The sequence below is a fragment of the Girardinichthys multiradiatus genome, chromosome 13 (assembly GCF_021462225.1).
Source record: "Girardinichthys multiradiatus isolate DD_20200921_A chromosome 13, DD_fGirMul_XY1, whole genome shotgun sequence".
NCBI classification, from domain to species: Eukaryota; Metazoa; Chordata; class Actinopteri; order Cyprinodontiformes; family Goodeidae; genus Girardinichthys; species Girardinichthys multiradiatus.
Genome location: NC_061806.1, coordinates 25,127,228 through 25,146,468, shown reverse-complemented (window position 1 = coordinate 25,146,468; position 19,241 = coordinate 25,127,228). Strand labels below are relative to the sequence as shown.

Below are 19,241 nucleotides of genomic sequence, written 5' to 3'. Positions count from 1 at the left end.
TTCAAGTAGGAGGCGCTATCAGTAGCATTTCATTGATATTTCATACAGCTGGTGGAGGCAGATTAGCTATAATGAGTGAACGGCGAGAGGAAAGTGATGATGTGGAGGGATTTTAAGGAGGGCAAGAGAATTGTTTTGTGTTTTTAAATGGTGGCACACCAAAGACTTTACAAAAGCCAAAAAATGCTCTGCCACGTTACTCGTCCAGACTCGGTGGTGATGGAAGTGGAAGTTGACGCGAAAGCGAACGGAGAAGACTGTCTTAATAAGGTAAAATACGCATCAATGCTCAGATATTATATGTGATGGGACTGTTTCCTTTCATTTTAAACATCGGTCAAGTCATACAAGACGGCGAAGCTCCTATTGTGTCAGCACTTTTTAAGTTGTCCGCAGTTTCAGACCATATTTTAATGAATTCGTCGGTAATTAAACGTTGTATTAAGAAGCCCTATTGTTTTCTGTGCGTTTGCATTTGTTAGCTGCCGTAACAACAAATGTCCATCCACGCGGTTGCTGGAAAGACCGCGCGAAACTAAATATTATGTTTATAATTGAAGAATAAAGTGTCTTTTAGTGTTGTAAATATTAGTTTCCGTGGGTGCATAGAAGTTTCCAAGCGTTAGACTCTTCCTGCATTGCCAGAAGCAGATGGCTTTGTCAGAGGTTACTACAGGTCATTGTGTTTCATTGCGAGCAGCGCTCAACATTGGAGCTCCAAACCTGCGGCTTCGGCATCTGTTGGTAAACATGTCGGCATGGAATAAAATGAGACTTCTACTGAAAATGGAAAACTGTTTTTGTTATGTCAGGGACCTCAGTATAAATCTGTTTGTTTTTATTCTGTTTTTAAATGTAAATCTCAACAAACGCAAATGTGCTTTTAGGAAAATAATGTGAATAATCATTTTAAAGGCACTTTTTTTTATTTGTATGTACCATTACGCATCTTCCTCAACACTCTTCCTGACCTATGGCACCTTGTGTCATACCTTTCTGCAAAGTTTAATGCATTTTGCAGTCTGTGAACATGGTTATATAGACCAAAAATTATGTATATGCCTGGAAGATTTAAAGGTATTTTTATTGAACCACAAACAGTTTCTGATTGAAAATCATATGGGTATCTCCTAAAAGCTCATCTTTTCATCTGATTGGCATTAAAACAATATATCCAAATTCTCATAAGTTAAAAAGGTCCCCTTACATTACCCAAACTTTTAGCTCCTTCAATCTGATTTAAGTCGGGATTCTAACTATAAAACCTGTCGGTCTAATTGAAGGACTACTTTAAATCTGAATCTGGCAATAATGTGTGTAATTTTGGGCTTAACTTTATAATACAAGCAACTTTTAAGCTTCCGTGTAAAAAAAAGAACCTTTAGAAGTCAGTCCAGTCTGAATAAAAACCCCTTTTCTCCCCTTTTTAGGGACCACCATGCACAATTTTGTATTTAACAGTGTTCTTCTTTGGTGTACCTATTTCACCCCCTGTATTATAAAGGACCCTACGGGTTTCTGCTGTATTACATTGAAATTTATTACATCTAATGTGTAGTTAAAGGCTGTGTGGTTAAATCAGTCTAGATCTAAAGTAGATTTTGTTTAGGCCCACTGTGCTAAAGAAACTCGTATCAGTAGCCCCGGTTTGTACTGCTACTAAAATAAAATGCTGTGCTTATTTTGTATGCAGGGCATATTCCCAACTTGCTGTGAGTAACAAACGGGTATTATTTCTGCCTCAAGGCTTTCTAGAGATGTTCTCCAGTTATGTAAAAACACACCATCCCTGCTACAGCTAAGGGTGGGATTGATTTGATGAGCCCCCATGAAAGGATTAAAGTTCACGTCCCAGTTATTGTTCCTTCAGAAGTAAACCTGTAATCTTAAATCAGTCAGCATGTTTGCTGCCCCTCCTCCTCTTTGTACCTATTTAATGTCCTTAAATGTTGGTTTAGTTGCAGGATCCTCTTCATGTCCCCTTTTTTGAGATCTAATTTCTTTTACCTCTCTGCAGGTTTGCAGAAAGTTGGGCATAATTGAAGTGGACTACTTCGGGCTGCAGTTCACGGGCAGCAAAGGAGAGAACCTGTGGCTGAATCTGAGGAACCGCATCTGCCAACAGATGGACAATGTGACGCCCTGTCGGCTGAGACTGCGAGTCAAGTTTTTTGTGGAGCCCCATCTCATCCTGCAGGAGCAGACAAGGTACTGCTGATGTTCCTAGTTGCGATATGAACACTTCTTTTGGAAATATGCAAATCACCCAGCATTTGTCACTTCAAAATTTAGCTGAGGAACAAAAGTGTTTGTCTTACTTAATAGAGGTTCCCAGTAGTTAATTAGGGAGCACTATGTGTTTTGAAGGCAGAAGAACGAAGCCAGATCATAATCTTATCACTTAGTTTCCAATGCAGTGGAAATGCCCTTTAGTAACCTCTCCTGCAAGCCTGTCTGGGTTTACTAGAAGTCATTCTGATGAAGCGTCAGGCTGGAAATGTGATCCAGCAGCTCTGGGGCTGTGTGATGCTCTCAGGCTCCCTGCCTGCCCCCAGGGACCTAGTGGGCTCTCTGGCAGCCAGGGCCCCTTGTTACTGCTCCCATTGAGCTGGAAATAACTTCTTGTTTTGTTTGTGGCCATTTTTGTTTGAACAAAAGGTCCCCCTTTAAACAGAAGCTCCCCGTTTAACCTTTTTTTTTTTTTTTTTCATATATGGTTTAGGAACAGGCATATGTATAGTAATTTTCTTTTTCCTTCAGAGGTTTTATTACACAAACACCATTGAGTCAACGTTGCAACTGTGCCTCAGTCATTGGTTTTGAGTTTATTTTTAACATTTTTACTTTAATTACATTGATGTAAATTACTCATGATTAAGTCTTCCCTGTGTTATCTGTTTCCTTGGCAATATTTATTTGAACATGATCAAGATCTAATTAAAGTAGCTAGCTGTGAAAAGTCCACATTCCCCTTCCTGTTTCTTCATTTAAAGTTCCTAACCGTGCTTTTGCGTTAGTCTGTACTGTGTTGCTGCTGATATCGTAATCACCACTGTTGCAGCGCTGACCACTCTATATTGCAGTGGTGAAACTAATTATATGAATCAAGAGGACACTTCAGGAAACAAATCAGCAAAGCGGTCCTCCTTATGCTTTTGCAGAACTTCACCAGAACAGTAAATTAAATCGGCTCACAGCTGTTGTTCTGCTTTCATCCGGTCCTTTCCCCTATCTTTCTTTAGAGACGTCAAGTTTCCTCTTTGTGATCACATTTCTATCTGTTTTTGACACCCTCTGACTACTACATCCTGTACACCACACATTTTCTGTTTGTGCTGGCCCATATTGAAGGAGAGGGAAGAAAGTGAAGGAGCAGGAGAGAACACTTGGCTGCCTGCATTCTGACCTATTAGATTAGAAGAGGCTATCTAGACTGCTGGTGTTGGCTGAGGGGGGTGGGGGGGTCATTGGGTTGTTAAAACAAAGGCATTATAAAGATGTGAGGCTGCTGCATAACAGTGAACACATGCATTTAAGTAATGCTCCTGATTTAAACACAATGATTGGGATTTGTCAACTGATGTTTTGCATGTCTGGTTTCATGCATGCACACTGCCCAAGGTCATGGAAATTCTGTAATTTTGACCCTGATTGTATGTTTTGTTGTTTTTTTTTTGTTTGTTTTTTTATGCATGTAAAAATTATACTTCTGTTTTTTTGAAAATGTGCTTGATTTGTGTATTCAATGCTTTTACAGGATTATTGGGTGTAATTCCTGATGCAGCTTCTGCTGTCACCTTTGACCCAGTTCAGTTACAATACAGGATGAGTAGATGTGACTCATGAAGCAGAACAAGTTATACATTTACTTCCCTGTAGGCCACTTTTTATGTAGTCTTGTCATCCTTTGGGGAAACGTTGCCACTTCATGCATATGGATGACAATCTATTTGATTAAGCCAGTTTCATTGTGGACCTTGCTGCCATCACTGTTAGATCCTTCTTAAATGCCTGCTTGCGTAACCCTCCAATCACATAGAGCTGCTTATATAAGCTGCTACTTGCTCTACTGCCATTTAAAGCCCCACATGGCCCTTTAGTGCTCAGTTGGCTATTTATTCTCCTGATTTAACATTGGGTAAGTGTCTAAATGTTCATAATAATGCTTTTTATGATGTGTACCAAGTTTCATTTGTCATCCATTAAACCAAGCACATTTTTGTGCCTACAGACCATATCCATCTGAGCTGTAAGCTTTTTATGGCAGCTGTGACTCCTAACCCCCCTCTTAAAGCTTAATGCTTTGAAATTGCCATATTAAACAGATATTGAACGGGTTTTGATTTTGACAAATTAGTTGTACAAACATCTGATCATGCAAGTTATTTTTTTTTTTTTTCCTTTTTTGTGGTTAAAGGAAATTGACCCAGAACCCTTAATGACCACCTCCATTATTTGCATTGTTAAACATTACTCTCTAGAGGCTGGTGAGGTTTAAATGTGCTAATCATTTTCCCTTCATTAATGGTTACTTTTAGCATTCTGATCATGCAAACACTGCAACCCTAAAAGTCAAGGGTTTTCGCTCCAGGCTATATTGCAAGGGCTAAGTATTAACCTAATGTTAATTCAAAATAACAGGAAAATTTGTCTGGATTTTTTTTTTAATTGACCAAGTTAAAGCGGTACTTAAAGGGTGCAGTCTAACTGTATTTTAGAACCCGGTCACAGGACAGCGTTCGTTCTGTTATATAATTTTGAAACAAGCCAAAGACTTATTCAGATGGCCTGAAGACAAATCTTTTTGTGTAAACTTTTTCTATTCCCCTCCTCTGGGTGTGTTTTTGCAAATTACACTCTACTGAAGTAGAAAACCTCAATATGAATCATACAGGCACAACTTACAACCATGAGTAAAAATAATGGCACATTTAATTTTTGTGGCCTCAAATAAAACGGTGTAACATGTTTTCAATTACTTTTATTTGAAACAGATGAGCTATTTTGCATGCATCTGTAAAAATATTAACATTGATTTTTAATTTCATAATGTTTTTTTTTTAATATCTGTGTAACAATACATTTAGTGACAGTTTTAGTGGTTTTTGTAAAACAGAGTTGTTGGGAGGTGCTTTTTATTTTATTTTATTTTTTTTTGCTTCCACTGTCTGGTTTTGCAGCTGGAAATATTTCCATATTTCTTTGTTAGTGTGAGAAAGATGCAGTACCCTTCTTTCAGTCAGCAATGTGTGACAAAGCTGGAGCATGGCATTAATCTATGCCGCATAAAGCCAGAAGAAAACTCACTTCACACCAAAAACTTTCACTGGCATTGTATTAAAAGCTCGCTTTAATGGAAGTGGAGTGTTATCTAAATTAATCACCTCTTCCACTGTACCCCTGCAAGAACAATTGGAGTTTACATCTTCTGGTCCCATACAGACATGATTTTCTCCTCAGCTTTTTCAAAATTTCATATTCGCATAAATTTCATTGGAAAAAGCTTTTCAATTCAGCAAATTTCTTCTCATGCACTTCTGTAAGCTTTAGTTTGTATTGTTTTGAGAGCTTGCAACACAACTTGGAGTCTGTGCTTGGCTGTAATTATCGTTTTACTAGCCTGTGACCCAAGCAGTTGAGCCCACAAACGGCGTCTTTGTTTTATCGCTACGTGGCTTTCAGTTCAGTTTGTCGCAGTGCAAAGGCGCATGTGTTAAACTCGGTGCCTGGAATTAATGTGGCGCTACTTTGTTAAAATGTTCATTTACAAGTTTCTTAAGTCCACCCACAGGTTTCCAGATGCAGAGCAGAAGTAACTATAGGTCGTTGACTGGGAGTAACCTCGCTGCACATGGCTGCTGGCAGCAAGTTATTTGACTAGCTCACAAACCACATTGTTGGGAGTCCAACTGCTGAGGTCTGAAACTCTAATGCTGATTGGCTGGATGTAGAGCAGTCTCTGAAGCAGTAGTGTTGAGTTTCAGTTTGTGGGAACGTTTTGTTCCTCTGTGTTGTAAAACTAACTGACTTACTGAGTTTGACAGTGGCCAAGGGCAGTAAACATTAAAATGAGAAGACTTGTAGCCTATAACAGAGTTTAGCTGACAAATTTTTATTTTGTACATTGATGGCAGCACACATGGTAAAGTTTAGGTGACTTCATCTAAAATCTGAAGGACTTGGACTATGAGAAAAAATTATCTAAACTATTGAATACCTATGTAATAACCTCAAGTTTAATACCTGCAAATTAATAATCTGCTTAAAACTCATGCATTATCTCTTTAAAGGATAGAACGGTGTGATGTAAACAGTCTAATACAGTAAAGGTAGGCCAGGATACTTTGGTCTCAACCCAGACTTCCTGGCATTTAGTCTGTTGCAGGCTGCATAGAGAATATTGGCAATGCTGTGGCTCTGTGTTAGAACACGTGTGCATGTTTTTGTCTGAACATTTTTGATCCTATAAAAAAACTGAGCCATTAAGAGAAGGAATTTGGTTGCTAATGACTCAAATTTACATGAAATAGGTTAAAGGATGAGTCATTCACTCAATTATAGGAGTGAGTTGACCTAATTAAATTGAATGTGGTTAAAAAAAATAATTCTACAGACACATTTCCTTAAAGCACAAAGGCTAGTGGCACAGAAATGTTCAAGTCTTATCTGGACCACATAAATAAACGTTTTGTGGATTTATAGACGGTGGATGCTTGCTGCTTCAGTGTTTTAAGTGTGTGTCTGACCTTGACGGGTGCTGAGGGAGCTCTACACTGTCCAATGCAGCCAGATTCTGGCACAAGAAGCTGTAGTTGTCAGCCTAATTGACGTTGGTCCATTCTGGAGAACTGTTGTGGCTGAAGTTGACAGAATAACAGCTCACAGTATTTACACAAGGCTTTTTTGTGTTTGTTTTCAATTGTGTTTAGGCTTGTAGCTCATGATATATTTACACTGCAGTCTGAAATTAAGAGGGGTTGAAAAAACGTGGCAGGGCAAGAACAAGATTCATTTCCCCTCTCATCCCACAGAAAATGTGTTTTGGTCCATGAGACTTCCAGATGGTGCTGCTACATCCATGTTTAATATTTCTTGTGAGGACAAAGTGTAGCTCAGTTTGCTGCAACATGTGAGGGTGGGCCGGCACTGTTTAGTCCGAACAAGAAACGGGTCAGGTCATTCAAAAACTTTATTATAAACTGCAAGAATTGTAAGCTAAGGATTTTAATGTGTTGAAAACATGTGTAATCTGTAAGTAAAAAAAATCCACAAGACTTGTAGGAAGTTTTGTTGACATGCAAAGTTGGTGTCTTTTTGAGTTTATTTCATTTTTATTTTTATGGTTCTCTCTGTGGGAGAAGTTGTTTGCTCCTATGTGTCCTGTTGCTTTTCATGGTGGTTTGCATATCTGATATCTCATCTTGCTATCAGCTGCTATCTGCAGCAGGTCATGTGCACCTGCTGTTCAGCCTAAAGTGGAAGTCTTCTTCTGAACGGTTATTTACAATAAAAACAAAATGCATATGGGTATGCACAATATTGAGTCATGGGTCCAACAGTCCACCTTAATGGGGACCACAATGATGAAACGGTAAGGATAGTTAATTGAATGGTTGTTTATCAGATAACAACAGTTTCCTGAAATTAAACCCTGTTGTTCTGTGACCAATAGTAACCTTATCAATCCTCATATGAACTAGAGTAACCTCTCCCACTTGGCCTGTAGTTACCCTTTTGCCAACAACCTGTTGTAAACTCCCAGTCAAGTTGGCCCTATTGTTTGCATCAGGCAGGTATGTCATGATCGGTGCTCCATCACATGATGCCTGCTGGGCCTGATACAATGGAGCTCAGTGAGGGAATGGGATGTTTAACACCATATCAAAGCCCTGTTTGTTATGCCTGAGGCTAGTCGGCCATGGGGGCTCGGTTGTTGCAGTCTGGCGCTAGCAGGGTTTGGTTTGTGTGCCTCTCGCCTGCTGTTGATGTTGTTTGGAAGCTCTGCATGCTGGTTGAGGTGTGTCGTCGTTGCGAAGTGAAACTGACATGCACGTTACCTGTGTTTTTGTCACAAGGTGTGTGTGCTTGTTAGTCCTGTAAAATGACAAAGGGAATGACAGAAACGCCTTGTTCCTATGAGATTTTCATTTTCCTCAAAAGGAAAATTGTTTGTTTGGAATTAAAATTTCAGTGTGAAGTGCTGCTTTTCTGCTTGATTTAAAGGTCCTCAGTCACAGAATGACCTGATTTGCACAAATGAAAATGTTACCAAAGGCATCATGCTTCAAAGAGCTGGCTAACCCAGGGGGTGATTTCTTTTATCTGAATAAGAAAGCAGTTTCAGGCACTGTTATTTCAGTCTACTGCAACAGGATATTAATAGAAAATATTTAGTAAAATGATAAATGGGTTATGAAGTTGTTTTTTAATGTAGGAGTCGGGTTGAGACATGTCTATAAGCCTCTTGAAGTTACTGTGGCATAGGTCATCTGATTGAAGGATATGTGAGGCTACTTGAGTTCAGTTTTCCTTATGATGTAAGGAGTGAGTCAGTCAGGGTGTTGCTACCATTTGCATATTGCCTCCTGCAGCTGGAAGAAAGGGTTCCTTACATCTTATGGCTGAAAACAATGGAAGAGCACATCTCTCAATATGAAGGCTGTTTTTCCACCAGAACTTAGTGTTTTCATTATGGCTACTTAGCCCAAACTGTGACAGCTACATTGCTTATTTTTAACGTGGCATTTATAGCAGAATGAGCATAAAACTAAGCAGCATCCATCAGTTATTGCACTTGTGCATTTTGGTGCATTAGACTATCAGTAAAAAGTTTGTTTTATTAAAAATACTGATTTGGTGTAGATCAATATATTTGATGATATGGCTTGTAGCTAATAAAGACTTGGTTTCTCAGAAAATTAAGACCAATACAGGATTGCAGCCTACAATCATAGGGAAGATGCCTTTGCGCTACACTGCACTGATGGTGTAATCCATGCAAGTGGAGCCCTGACCAAATACTAATAAAAATAAATATCTGTATTTAATTAGCTGTAAGCTCTAATCATAAACATTAACAGGAATAAATACATGAAAGATATCAGTGTGTGTAATTAATCACCATGAGTCACATTTTCTGAATTGAATTTTAAACTTTTCAATGACATTCTAGTGTATTGAAATACTCCTTGGTGTATTTTGACAGTTTTGTTCCTCCTTCCCTTAATTCTACAACTTAAGTAAGCAAAAATGGCATTTTTAAAAGAAGTGAAACTGGGGAAATACTCATTTTCCTTCCCCTTGCTGACTTCCATGCTCTGTAAAACTCTTGCTTTCTGGGATGATATAGTAACCGCATTGTGGTTTATTTGGTGGAAGTAGGTTGTGAAGGGAAGCTGGACCATTTGTGACATGTGTACATGCATATGTACAAAGTTATAATCCAAATGACAAGCAAATTGATTGCTTGAAGATTAATATTTCCCACCATTTTTGTCTTCCTCAGAAACCTGTTCTTCATGCATGTGAAGGATGACCTCCACAACGGGCACCTCCGTATGTGTTCAGAGCAGGCAGAGGAGCTAAGTGCTCTGCTGGCGCAGGCAGAGTTTGGAGACTACAACCAAAACACGGCCCAGTACTCTTATTCAGATCTGTGTGGAGAGGAGCCAGACACTGCTACCATCAACAGGTACAACATGCTCAATGCAGTCCAACAAAGGCTTCTGGCAGACCTGCTTAAATCTAAGATGTAGAAGCAATAATCTGTTTCTGACAATATAACTAATGATCTGATCTTAGTTTAGGGATTTTACTCCTTTTTTTTTTTTTAAAGCCAAAAGGTCAAAAGCATGAGAATTGCGTAATGTTGTATTTGTAAAAGCAGATATTTGGGGTTAATAACAGAACATTACTCAGCCACATAGTCTCGATAAACGTTCAGCGCCACTGAAAAAACACCGCAGCTGACAAGAGATCAGATAATGTTTATTTGCAGATATTTCCACTGCACATTTTTCTCCATTAAACCAGCATGACTATGTTGTAATACATTTTTTTTTTTTTACTTTGAAAACATGAACTTCTGTTGCATCCTCAAAAATGACCAGTGTCAAATGCGCTTCCCATTCTTTGATCCCTGTCCAACCTTCCCACAGCAGTTATTCCTCTACAGCAGTTGTGTTTGCAGACTGCAGTGTCTGTTTTGAATCTACAGCTTTTAAAGTGCCTGAATCAGAGACTGAATTTCTCTATTTTACTGCTCGATTCACATCAGTTTTTGTCTGCAGATTAAGTAGAATTCATCTGAAGCGTAAATCATTGAGCCAACAAGACAGTTTTCATAGACTGATCCCCCACCTGTTGGTCAATACCCCATCAGTCATTTCTAATTTTATCTAAAGGATTCACAAACTAAAAGTAGCTTCTGGGCCCAAATTAATGAGATCTGATTTTATTTTTTATCAAAACATCAATTTGTACTTCTATTAAAATCTGACTTATTGGGTATTTATATTTATCACTTTGATATTGTTTTAAAACGCATAAATATCATAGTATTTAAGTGCTGACTTTGAAGAACATATCTTAGCATAACAAGCTAATAATAGCTTGTTGTTGCCTGCCTGAAATCAGCTTGGCAACTGCAGCTTTAAAATGACCTTACTTTAAGAAGAGCTGTGGTTCACATGTCTGTTTGTTTTTCTTGAACAGAAACCTAAAAGACATGAAATATTATTTTAAGCAATGTAAACAAGGGTGAGATGGAAGAAGTGTTGCTACCTTTTTCTTAACCAGCTGCACCAGCAGTGTGCAGCAAAAAACACAGGGAGGGAGAGTGCTACTGTGCTCTGTACAGTCAGGGAAAACTGTTATCATGCATTCATTAGCCTTGTCTTTTTATTACAAGTTGGTGTAATTAATCAAACTAGAGCCATCCTTTTCCTCACTGCTCTGCACCTTGTTCCTGCTGCAGCATCATCTCCAGACACAAAGCTTTGGAGGGTTTGAGCCAGGCCTCAGTTGAGTATCAGGCCTTGCAGCTCATCTCTGCTCTGGAGCATTATGGCGTGGAGTGGCACTGGGTCCGTGACGCAAATGCTCAGAGGCTGGCCATCGGCGTGGGGCCAGAAGGGATCACCATCTGTAAGGAGGATTTCAGCCTAGTCAACAGGTATGTTTTGCCATAATACAAAAAATGTTTCTTCAATTTCTTAAAAAAAAAAGGTTATTGGATGTTAAGTGAGTAATTCATTTCTTCTGTTGTCTTATTTCAGAGTAAGCTATCCTGTCATCCAGATTGCCACTCAGTCGGGGAAAAGTGTCTACCTGACTGTAACAAAGGACACAAACGACAGCGTGGTTCTTTTATTCAAACTAATCAGTAACCGGGCAGCGAGCGGTCTGTACCGAGCCATCACAGAGACGCATGCCTTCTACAGGTGAGATCAGGTCAACTCTTATACCATCTAAATCCAGGCTCTTTAGTGATGGTCATAGTTTAATAGCAATGTATTGTCCCAAACTAACTTTGGCTCATAAAAAATGAGCCCTGGACTAAACTATCTGCTGTATGCCAAAAAAAAACACTTAAAATGAATATTAGACCCTGCTGTGGGCTGGGTTTTATATGCCTGTTTGTGAGCAGTCGGTTAGTCATTCACCAGCAAAATAAAATGTATGCTTAAGGCCAGTAGGTCATAAGCAATGTTGGCAAACACCTGTAAAGTACTCTGAGCACACAATGTCCTGCATATGTACATATTTACTAGATGTTATATGAAGGCTTATTGGAGCAACAAGTGTTGACAGAATAGAAATATTGCTTCTAAAGTCTTATCAGGTATTTGGATGACTATCTACATTTACTTTTTAGTGTATTAAATAATGCAATGATACAGAAGAGCTAAAATGTTTGTATTTTCCATACAGTCTGCCACGTTTTTTAAAATTGGCAATTTTGGCATCGAAACTAGATTAGTTTTTGTTTTTTTCCAGGGAATATTAATGTCTTTTTTTTTTTTTTTTCCCAGGTGTGATACAGTTACCAATGCAGTGATGATGCAGTACAGCAGAGACTTTAAGGGTCACTTGGCTTCCCTATTTCTCAACGAACACATCAACGTGGGCAAGAAATACGTCTTCGACATCAGACGAACCTCCAAGGAAGTGTATGACCATGCCCGCCGTGCACTGTATAACGCTGGCGTTGTGGACTTGGTGTCCCGCACCCAGAGTGGAGAGCGCTCCTCTCCCTCGCACTCCCCGAGTAGGGACAGCCAACAGGACATGGGGCTGGACTGCAGCAGTTGCCAGCAGAGCAGGGCCCTGCAAGAGCGGCTGCAGAAACTTAAAGAAGCTCTGCTGTGCATGTTATGCTGTGAGGAGGAGATTGATGCGGCGTTCTGTCCCTGCGGCCACATGGTGTGCTGCCAGAACTGCGCAAATCAGCTGCAGGTGAGTCTGCTGTCCACGCTTGAAGGAAATGTTCATAAACTTTATTTGTATATGCAGACTTTTTTGCTTGAAATGCTTAAGCTTTCAGTTTTAAAGCAGTTTACTTAGCTCAGTTTGGCTCAGTTTGTAATATTCCTTATGCTGTGATTTTGCAGTTTCCCTAAAAGATTCTAATTATACTTCAGCTCTCTGGTCTTATCCTTTTTTTTTTTTGTGTGCTTTTAACAACATCCAGAGGCTTGCTTAACTCTGATGACCTGACTGTCCCCCTCATTTAATCAGCTAAATGCGCCTGTCTTTGTGAAGGCAGATTTTGCAGGCGTGCGCGAGAGTTTGTCTTATAAAGGGATTACAGCAGCCAGGCAAATCTCCTCACTATTAGCTGTGCTAGGAAACGTGACCCAGCTGCTAAAGGGCTGAATGAGTTGGCCACAGGAAGAAGTCCTAACTTGATAACTTTTCTTTTATAACTGTTTTATACTTTTATCCATCCTCTGTGCAACTGGGAAGGTGCATGATGATTATTAGTGGTATTGTTATGGTTTACAATGACAATTAAGATATTCTTAGTGTTTTTCCAGTGATTACTAAATTTAAGATGTATATTGCCTTGCAAATGTATTCCTTTTAAGTTTGTAGCTGTGGGGTGAAATTTCTAATAAAACATTCTCACACTAACATACTTGTACATGGGGATTCACATTTTAAATCAATCTAAAAAGTGTGGCATGCATTTGTTTAGCCCCACTGTGGTAGTACTTTGTAGAGCCACTGTTTGCTGCCATTTCAGCCACAAGTCTTTTGAGTTATGATTTTTATAAGATTTGCTAATTATGATCCTGAAATCTTTGCCAGTCCTTCTTTGCAAAGCAGCTCAAGCTCTGCCAGATTGAATTGAGTGTTTTGTAAACTGCAATTTTCAAAGTCTTAAATTGCCACAGATTCTCAATTGGATTTGGATCTGAACTTTGACTGAGCCATTTATACACATGAGCATGCTTTGATCTTAACCAGATGTAAACTCTAGTCCTTGAGCTGTTGTCATACCTGTTTTACATTTTCCCTGGGTTCTTCCTCCTTGCCTTTCTTGTCCTTCCCATAACAGCTAGGTTTAAAGAAAATTACAAACCGATTCCATTTACTAATTGGCTGACTTCTGAAGGCACTTGGTTACACTGGACTTTATTTACAGGGACTGGTGTAAAGAGAGCTAGAGACGCATACATGGTGCAGTTTTCAGATTTTTTTTTTTTTTTTTTTTTTTTAATCTTAAACCATATGTAATTTTTCCTTCCACTTCACAATCATGCTCTAATTTGATTGGGTCGACCACCAAAACTCCCACTAAAATGCATTGAAATTTGTAATGTGTAAAGGGATGAGGGGTATGAATATTTTTGTAAGCCACTGTAACTGAAATATGAGGCTTTAAATTTTAATTGAAGATGCTCAGGAGGAGTCATTAAAAGCTGTTCTCTCCCTTCCCTCAGCTGTGTCCTGTGTGTCGGTCAGAGGTGGAGCACGTGCAGCACGTCTACCTGCCCACCTGCACCAGCCTCCTCAGCCTGACGCTGAACGACAACCACCAGCACCGCAGCAGCATCCCCACTCCCATCCACAGAGACACAGACTGTCCTCATAGCTGCTCCACCACAGAGTATGAACACAAGCTCTACCATGCGTAAAGACTTCATAAACTCCCGTAAACCCACCAAAACTCCACAATGAACACTTCAAAACCCCACCAGCTGAGTTTCACAAAGAAGAAACATTTCTTATGACTTGATACTCCACACCCTTGGATAACTCCCAGCTTTTGTTTTTTACTTTCTTTTTCTTTCCTCAGAATTGTTTGTTGTGTGTTACTCTGTCAAACACCATTTCCACACCATAGCTTGATTTCTGTTTTTTAGATTTTTCTCTTATTGTTGGATTGAGATCAGTTGACCTGATACTGAATTTATAATCCTTGAATTTGTACTTTTGGTTGCTTTCCTTGCATTTCTTTGCTTGTGGCTCCATAAAGCAGCGATTGTTTAGCAAAGCTAACCATGATTGAATTAATTTGTAAGTTATATTTTTATGTTTGTCATTTTAAAAGTCTTGTTTTACTTTGATTTGAATATTAGGTTGTTGGAGAGTATTTCAGTTTTCTTTTTTTTCCATGCCAATGAGAGGAGTATTTGAAGACTAAGCAGTCCTGTTTCCAAATATAGCTCTAGATACTAATTGGATATAGGAGGCAGTAAGACTACTCGTACTCTTGTCCTTGCTCGCAGACACACTCTAAACCATTTAACTCCAAAACAGGTCTTAATCAGAGTAAAACATTAAAACTGGTTCTTACAGAATCTAAAGTTGGCGCAAAGCAGGAGCTGCTTCTTCTAAATGGCCTCTGCTATAAATGTCTTCTCTGGGTTTTAGTTTGTTCTCTTGGACATTTTTAAAGGGTACTAAGAGACATGTATGTGCAATACTTGCTTGCTTTTGCCAAGCATTTCATCGTCAGTTTTATTTAAATTCAAAGAATATTTAATACAAAAAAGACTTTGCCACTTTACTGAAGTTTTTCATGTTTGCCTCTAATGTAGCAGTAAACTTTTATTTTTGTTTTAAATACAAACTTTCCTCAGACATCTTGTATTTCTTGTAAAGACAAACTTAGGTTAAAGCTGTCAAGGTTGAGCTCAGTTGTTGCAGGGGAAGACTTTTTAATTTTCAAGTTAAGTACTGATTTGTTTCTGTTTTCTGAAGCAAATGCCACAGTTCTCTGTAAATTAACTCTTTCAGGAAAAGGCTTTTATATACTCTGCTTTGAACAGATAAAGTATTAATAAAGTTATTTTTAAAAAAGCATGGAGTGTTGTACTGTGGTGGGATTAAATTATGTGCATCTCTGTAAAAGAACTAAAAGTTTAGTTGTTTCAGTAATGTGAAGAGAACTAATTTCAAAAATTATGAAATGAACTTGCACTTTCCTCTTTGCCTTTCAATTAGTGTATATTTTATTGAAATGGTACATACATTATTGTACAGTATTCTGAAAAGCCTTGATTTAAAGTATTTGATTTAGCTATCGTGTTACTGTGTTCAACAGGGATCAGTTCTTGGTCTGATCCTATACATTATATTTTAGTAATATAGTGACTCCCACAGTGGTGTCATTCAACTTTATGCCGTTGGTCCTAAATTTCAGTAGACTTCAGAGGGTCTTCTCTGATTTGAATCTATAAATACCTCAAAAACCAGTCTTGTGGTTTGGTAAGATGGGACGTAAAAACTAAATAAATTACAGGATAAGCAAACTAGACTCATCTTAAAAGTTGAATTTAAAGTTTTACATTATGGAACATTAAGCATATTTTGTGACTGCCAGCATTTCGGTGATTGCAGTTGCCTATTTTTTGTTTTTTAGAGCCATGTTTGTGTGGTTCTTTTTTTATTTAAATGGTCTCCTCATTGAACCCCGTATTTGCTTTTTGTTAATAAGAAATCGTCTTTATTTTGTCCTGCCTGGTTAAATAAAGGTAAAATTGGAAGGGAAAAAACTGAATGGGATTGAAAGGAAATACTCAACCTATAATAAGGTGGTTCTAAAATTATGTATTGTCTACACCTGCTGGTCCTTATAGGGGCACATGGGGCTGGTGCTCATCTCCAGCAGTCATTGGGCAAGAGGCGGGGTACACCCTGGACAGGTCGCCAGTCCATCACAGGGCAACACAGAGACACACAGAACAAATTGCAATAAATCAAAAGACTAATGTTCTAAAATTTAGATTTATTAAATGCATAATGAACATCTTTGCACAATAAACCTATTTGAAAGTTCTTAAAATGAGTATTAAAATTCTGTTATTAAGCTGAATGTCAAACTATTCTTCTTTTTCTCCAGCACCACATGTGCATTGCACACCACATGATAATTTGTAACTTTAGGCTGATGGTGCTAAAAAAAAAAACAGATCCTGTGGTACAGAAATAGCTCTGTGTTGATTAGAATTGATAGCCATCAGTGGACTGTGATATAAATCTGTGGAAGAGCTGAATATTTAGTCAAGTTTATTTATATAGCACTGCACATGAGGAAAAACATTACAATGATACAGAAAAACAAATCAAATGACACTAATAATCCTTGGGAGTAATAATTAATAATCCTTCCAGGTCTACTGGTACAGACGTTGAACTAAGTAATAACAGTCCATTGTAGTCTAACTAAGAAAGCTGGATCATTGGTGTAAGAGCAGCTGTAGTCCAAATTTTCTGTTACTAAAGTTTGCTTTTCGCTGGTAATCCTGATAAAACTGAAAATCTATGAAAAATTTATGAAATCACACATTCGGTGCAGGGTTAAGCAACACACAAGAAGAAAGGATTTTGCAAGAGTGCCGTGGAATCCTGGGGGTGCGAATATACAGGTCCTTCTCAAAATATTAGCATATTGTGATAAAGTTAATTATTTTCCATAATGTCATGATGAAAATTTAACATTCATATATTTTAGATTCATTGCACACTAACTGAAATATTTCAGGTCTTTTATTGTCTTATTACGGATGATTTTGGCATACAGCTCATGAAAACCCAAAATTCCTATCTCACAAAATTAGCATATCATTAAAAGGGTCTCTAAACGAGCTATGAACCTAATCATCTGAATCAACGAGTTAACTCTAAACACCTGCAAAAGATTCCTGAGGCCTTTAAAACTCCCAGCCTGGTTCATCACTCAAAACCCCAATCATGGGTAAGACTGCCGACCTGACTGCTGTCCAGAAGGCCACTATTGACACCCTCAAGCAAGAGGGTAAGACACAGAAAGAAATTTCTGAACGAATAGGTTGTTCCCAGAGTGCTGTATCAAGGCACCTCAGTGGGAAGTCTGTGGGAAGGAAAAAGTGTGGGAGAAAACGCTGCACAACAAGAAGAGGTGACCGGACCCTGAGGAAGATTGTGGAGAAGGGCCGATTCCAGACCTTGGGGGACCTGCGGAAGCAGTGGACTGAGTCTGGAGTAGAAACATCCAGAGCCACTGTGCACAGGCGTGTGCAGGAAATGGGCTACAGGTGCTGCATTCCCCAGGTCAAGCCACTTTTGAACCAGAAACAGCGGCAGAAGCGCCTGACCTGGGCTACAGAGAAGCAGCACTGGACTGTTGCTCAGTGGTCCAAAGTACTTTTTTCGGATGAAAGCAAATTCCGCATGTCATTCGGAAATCAAGGTGCCAGAGTCTGGAGGAAGACTGGGGAGAAGGAAATGCCAAAATGCCAGAAGTCCAGTGTCAAGTACCCACAGTCAGTGATGGTCTGGGGTGCCGTGTCAGCTGCTGGTGTTGGTCCACTGTGTTTTATCAAGGGCAGGGTCAATGCAGCTAGCTATCAGGAGATTTTGGAGCACTTCATGCTTCCATCTGCTGAAAAGCTTTATGGAGATGAAGATTTCATTTTTCAGCATGACCCGGCACCTGCTCACAGTGCCAAAACCACTGGTAAATGGTTTACTGACCATGGTATCACTGTGCTCAATTGGCCTGCCAACTCTCCTGACCTGAACCCCATAGAGAATCTGTGGGATATTGTGAAGAGAACGTTGAGAGACTCAAGACCCAACACTCTGGATGAGCTAAAGGCTGCTATCGAAGCATCCTGGGCCTCCATAAGACCTCAGCAGTGCCACAGGCTGATTGCCTCCATGCCACGCCGCATTGAAGCAGTCATTTCTGCCAAAGGATTCCCGAACAACTATTGAGTGCATAACTGTACATGATTATTTGAAGGTTGACGTATTTTGTATTAAAAACACTTTTCTTTTATTGGTCGGATGAAATATGCTAATTTTGTGAGATAGGAATTTTGGGTTTTCATGAGCTGTATGCCAAAATCATCCGTATTAAGACATTAAAAGACCTGAAATATTTCAGTTAGTGTGCAATGAATCTAAAATATATGAATGTTAAATTTTCATCATTACATTATGGAAAATAATGAACTTTATCACAATATGCTAATATTTTGAGAAGGGCCTGTATAACAGTGAGTGTGTGCAAGAATTAACACAGATGGAGCGCCATTGTCCTTGAGGAGAGAGATGAAAGTTTTCTCAATCGGCCGCAAAGTCTTATCTGGATCACAGCTGTTCGGGGGTGCTGGGAAAGAGCGCCATGTTTACATAACATCCAGGAGATATTTTGTCGATAGCCAGTAAGCAGAAGCTGCCGAGGCCACGTTGGGGCACCAGATTTAGAAAGACAATAAGTGTTCTGGTTCAAGCAGTTGTGTGGATTTCTAACCACTAAAGAGTTTTTACTGTTACCTCTCAATTGCGAATCCAAATATCCAGATTTCTGGGACTTTCCGCAGTTCTAGAGCAAACAACATTCCCCATGATTAAATCCTTTCACCTCTGAGTCCAAAAGCCGCTTCCAGGCTACGATTCTGTTCAAGAACCGTATCCAGCATGCTGCTTAGCTCTCTTAACAATTCGGTCTGAGCATTGATCGCTCTGCAGATTCCATCCAGCATCGCAGGCAGCTTTGAACAGCTGCCCACGTTTTGCTAATCACTTGATAAGTCAGGTAACCGCCGGGTCCACAAAGCGGAAATCCTGTTATCAAAAATCCAAATATATAAACGTCTTCTGTGTCCTCAACCAACATTGTAGACAAGCACACAATCTTCCACTGTTGCCAGGAATCCATTGTATATCTAGAGAAGAATGTACCGGCTGGACAAGAGGGTTCTCCTTTACCCTGTTTTCCGGTGGAGAAAATTTGATCAATTGTG

General features: G+C 39.2%; 1 protein-coding gene across 1 annotated transcript; it reads left to right on the top strand.

Moving 5' to 3' along the window:
* The first annotated feature begins 39 nt into the window (after positions 1-39).
* On the top strand, positions 40-15,030 carry mylipa (myosin regulatory light chain interacting protein a). The gene is made up of 7 exons (XM_047384812.1): positions 40-270; positions 2,018-2,208; positions 9,506-9,691; positions 10,976-11,173; positions 11,277-11,441; positions 12,033-12,456; positions 13,947-15,030. Exons 1-7 carry the CDS (start codon positions 148-150, stop codon positions 14,139-14,141), a joined length of 1,482 nt encoding a protein of 493 aa, XP_047240768.1. The 5' UTR covers positions 40-147; the 3' UTR covers positions 14,142-15,030.
* The last annotated feature ends 4,211 nt before the right edge of the window (positions 15,031-19,241 follow it).

What these genes read in the sequence shown, in the direction of transcription:
- mylipa (XM_047384812.1), top strand. Translation starts at nt 148, where the DNA reads ATGGTGGCACACCAAAGACTTTACAAAAGCCAAAAAATGCTCTGCCAC. An exon ending in GACACTGCTACCATCAACAG is followed by an intron (nt 9,692 to 10,975) that starts GTACAACATGCT and finishes TTCCTGCTGCAG; the next exon opens with CATCATCTCCAGACACAAAG. An exon ending in GATTTCAGCCTAGTCAACAG is followed by an intron (nt 11,174 to 11,276) that starts GTATGTTTTGCC and finishes GTCTTATTTCAG; the next exon opens with AGTAAGCTATCCTGTCATCC.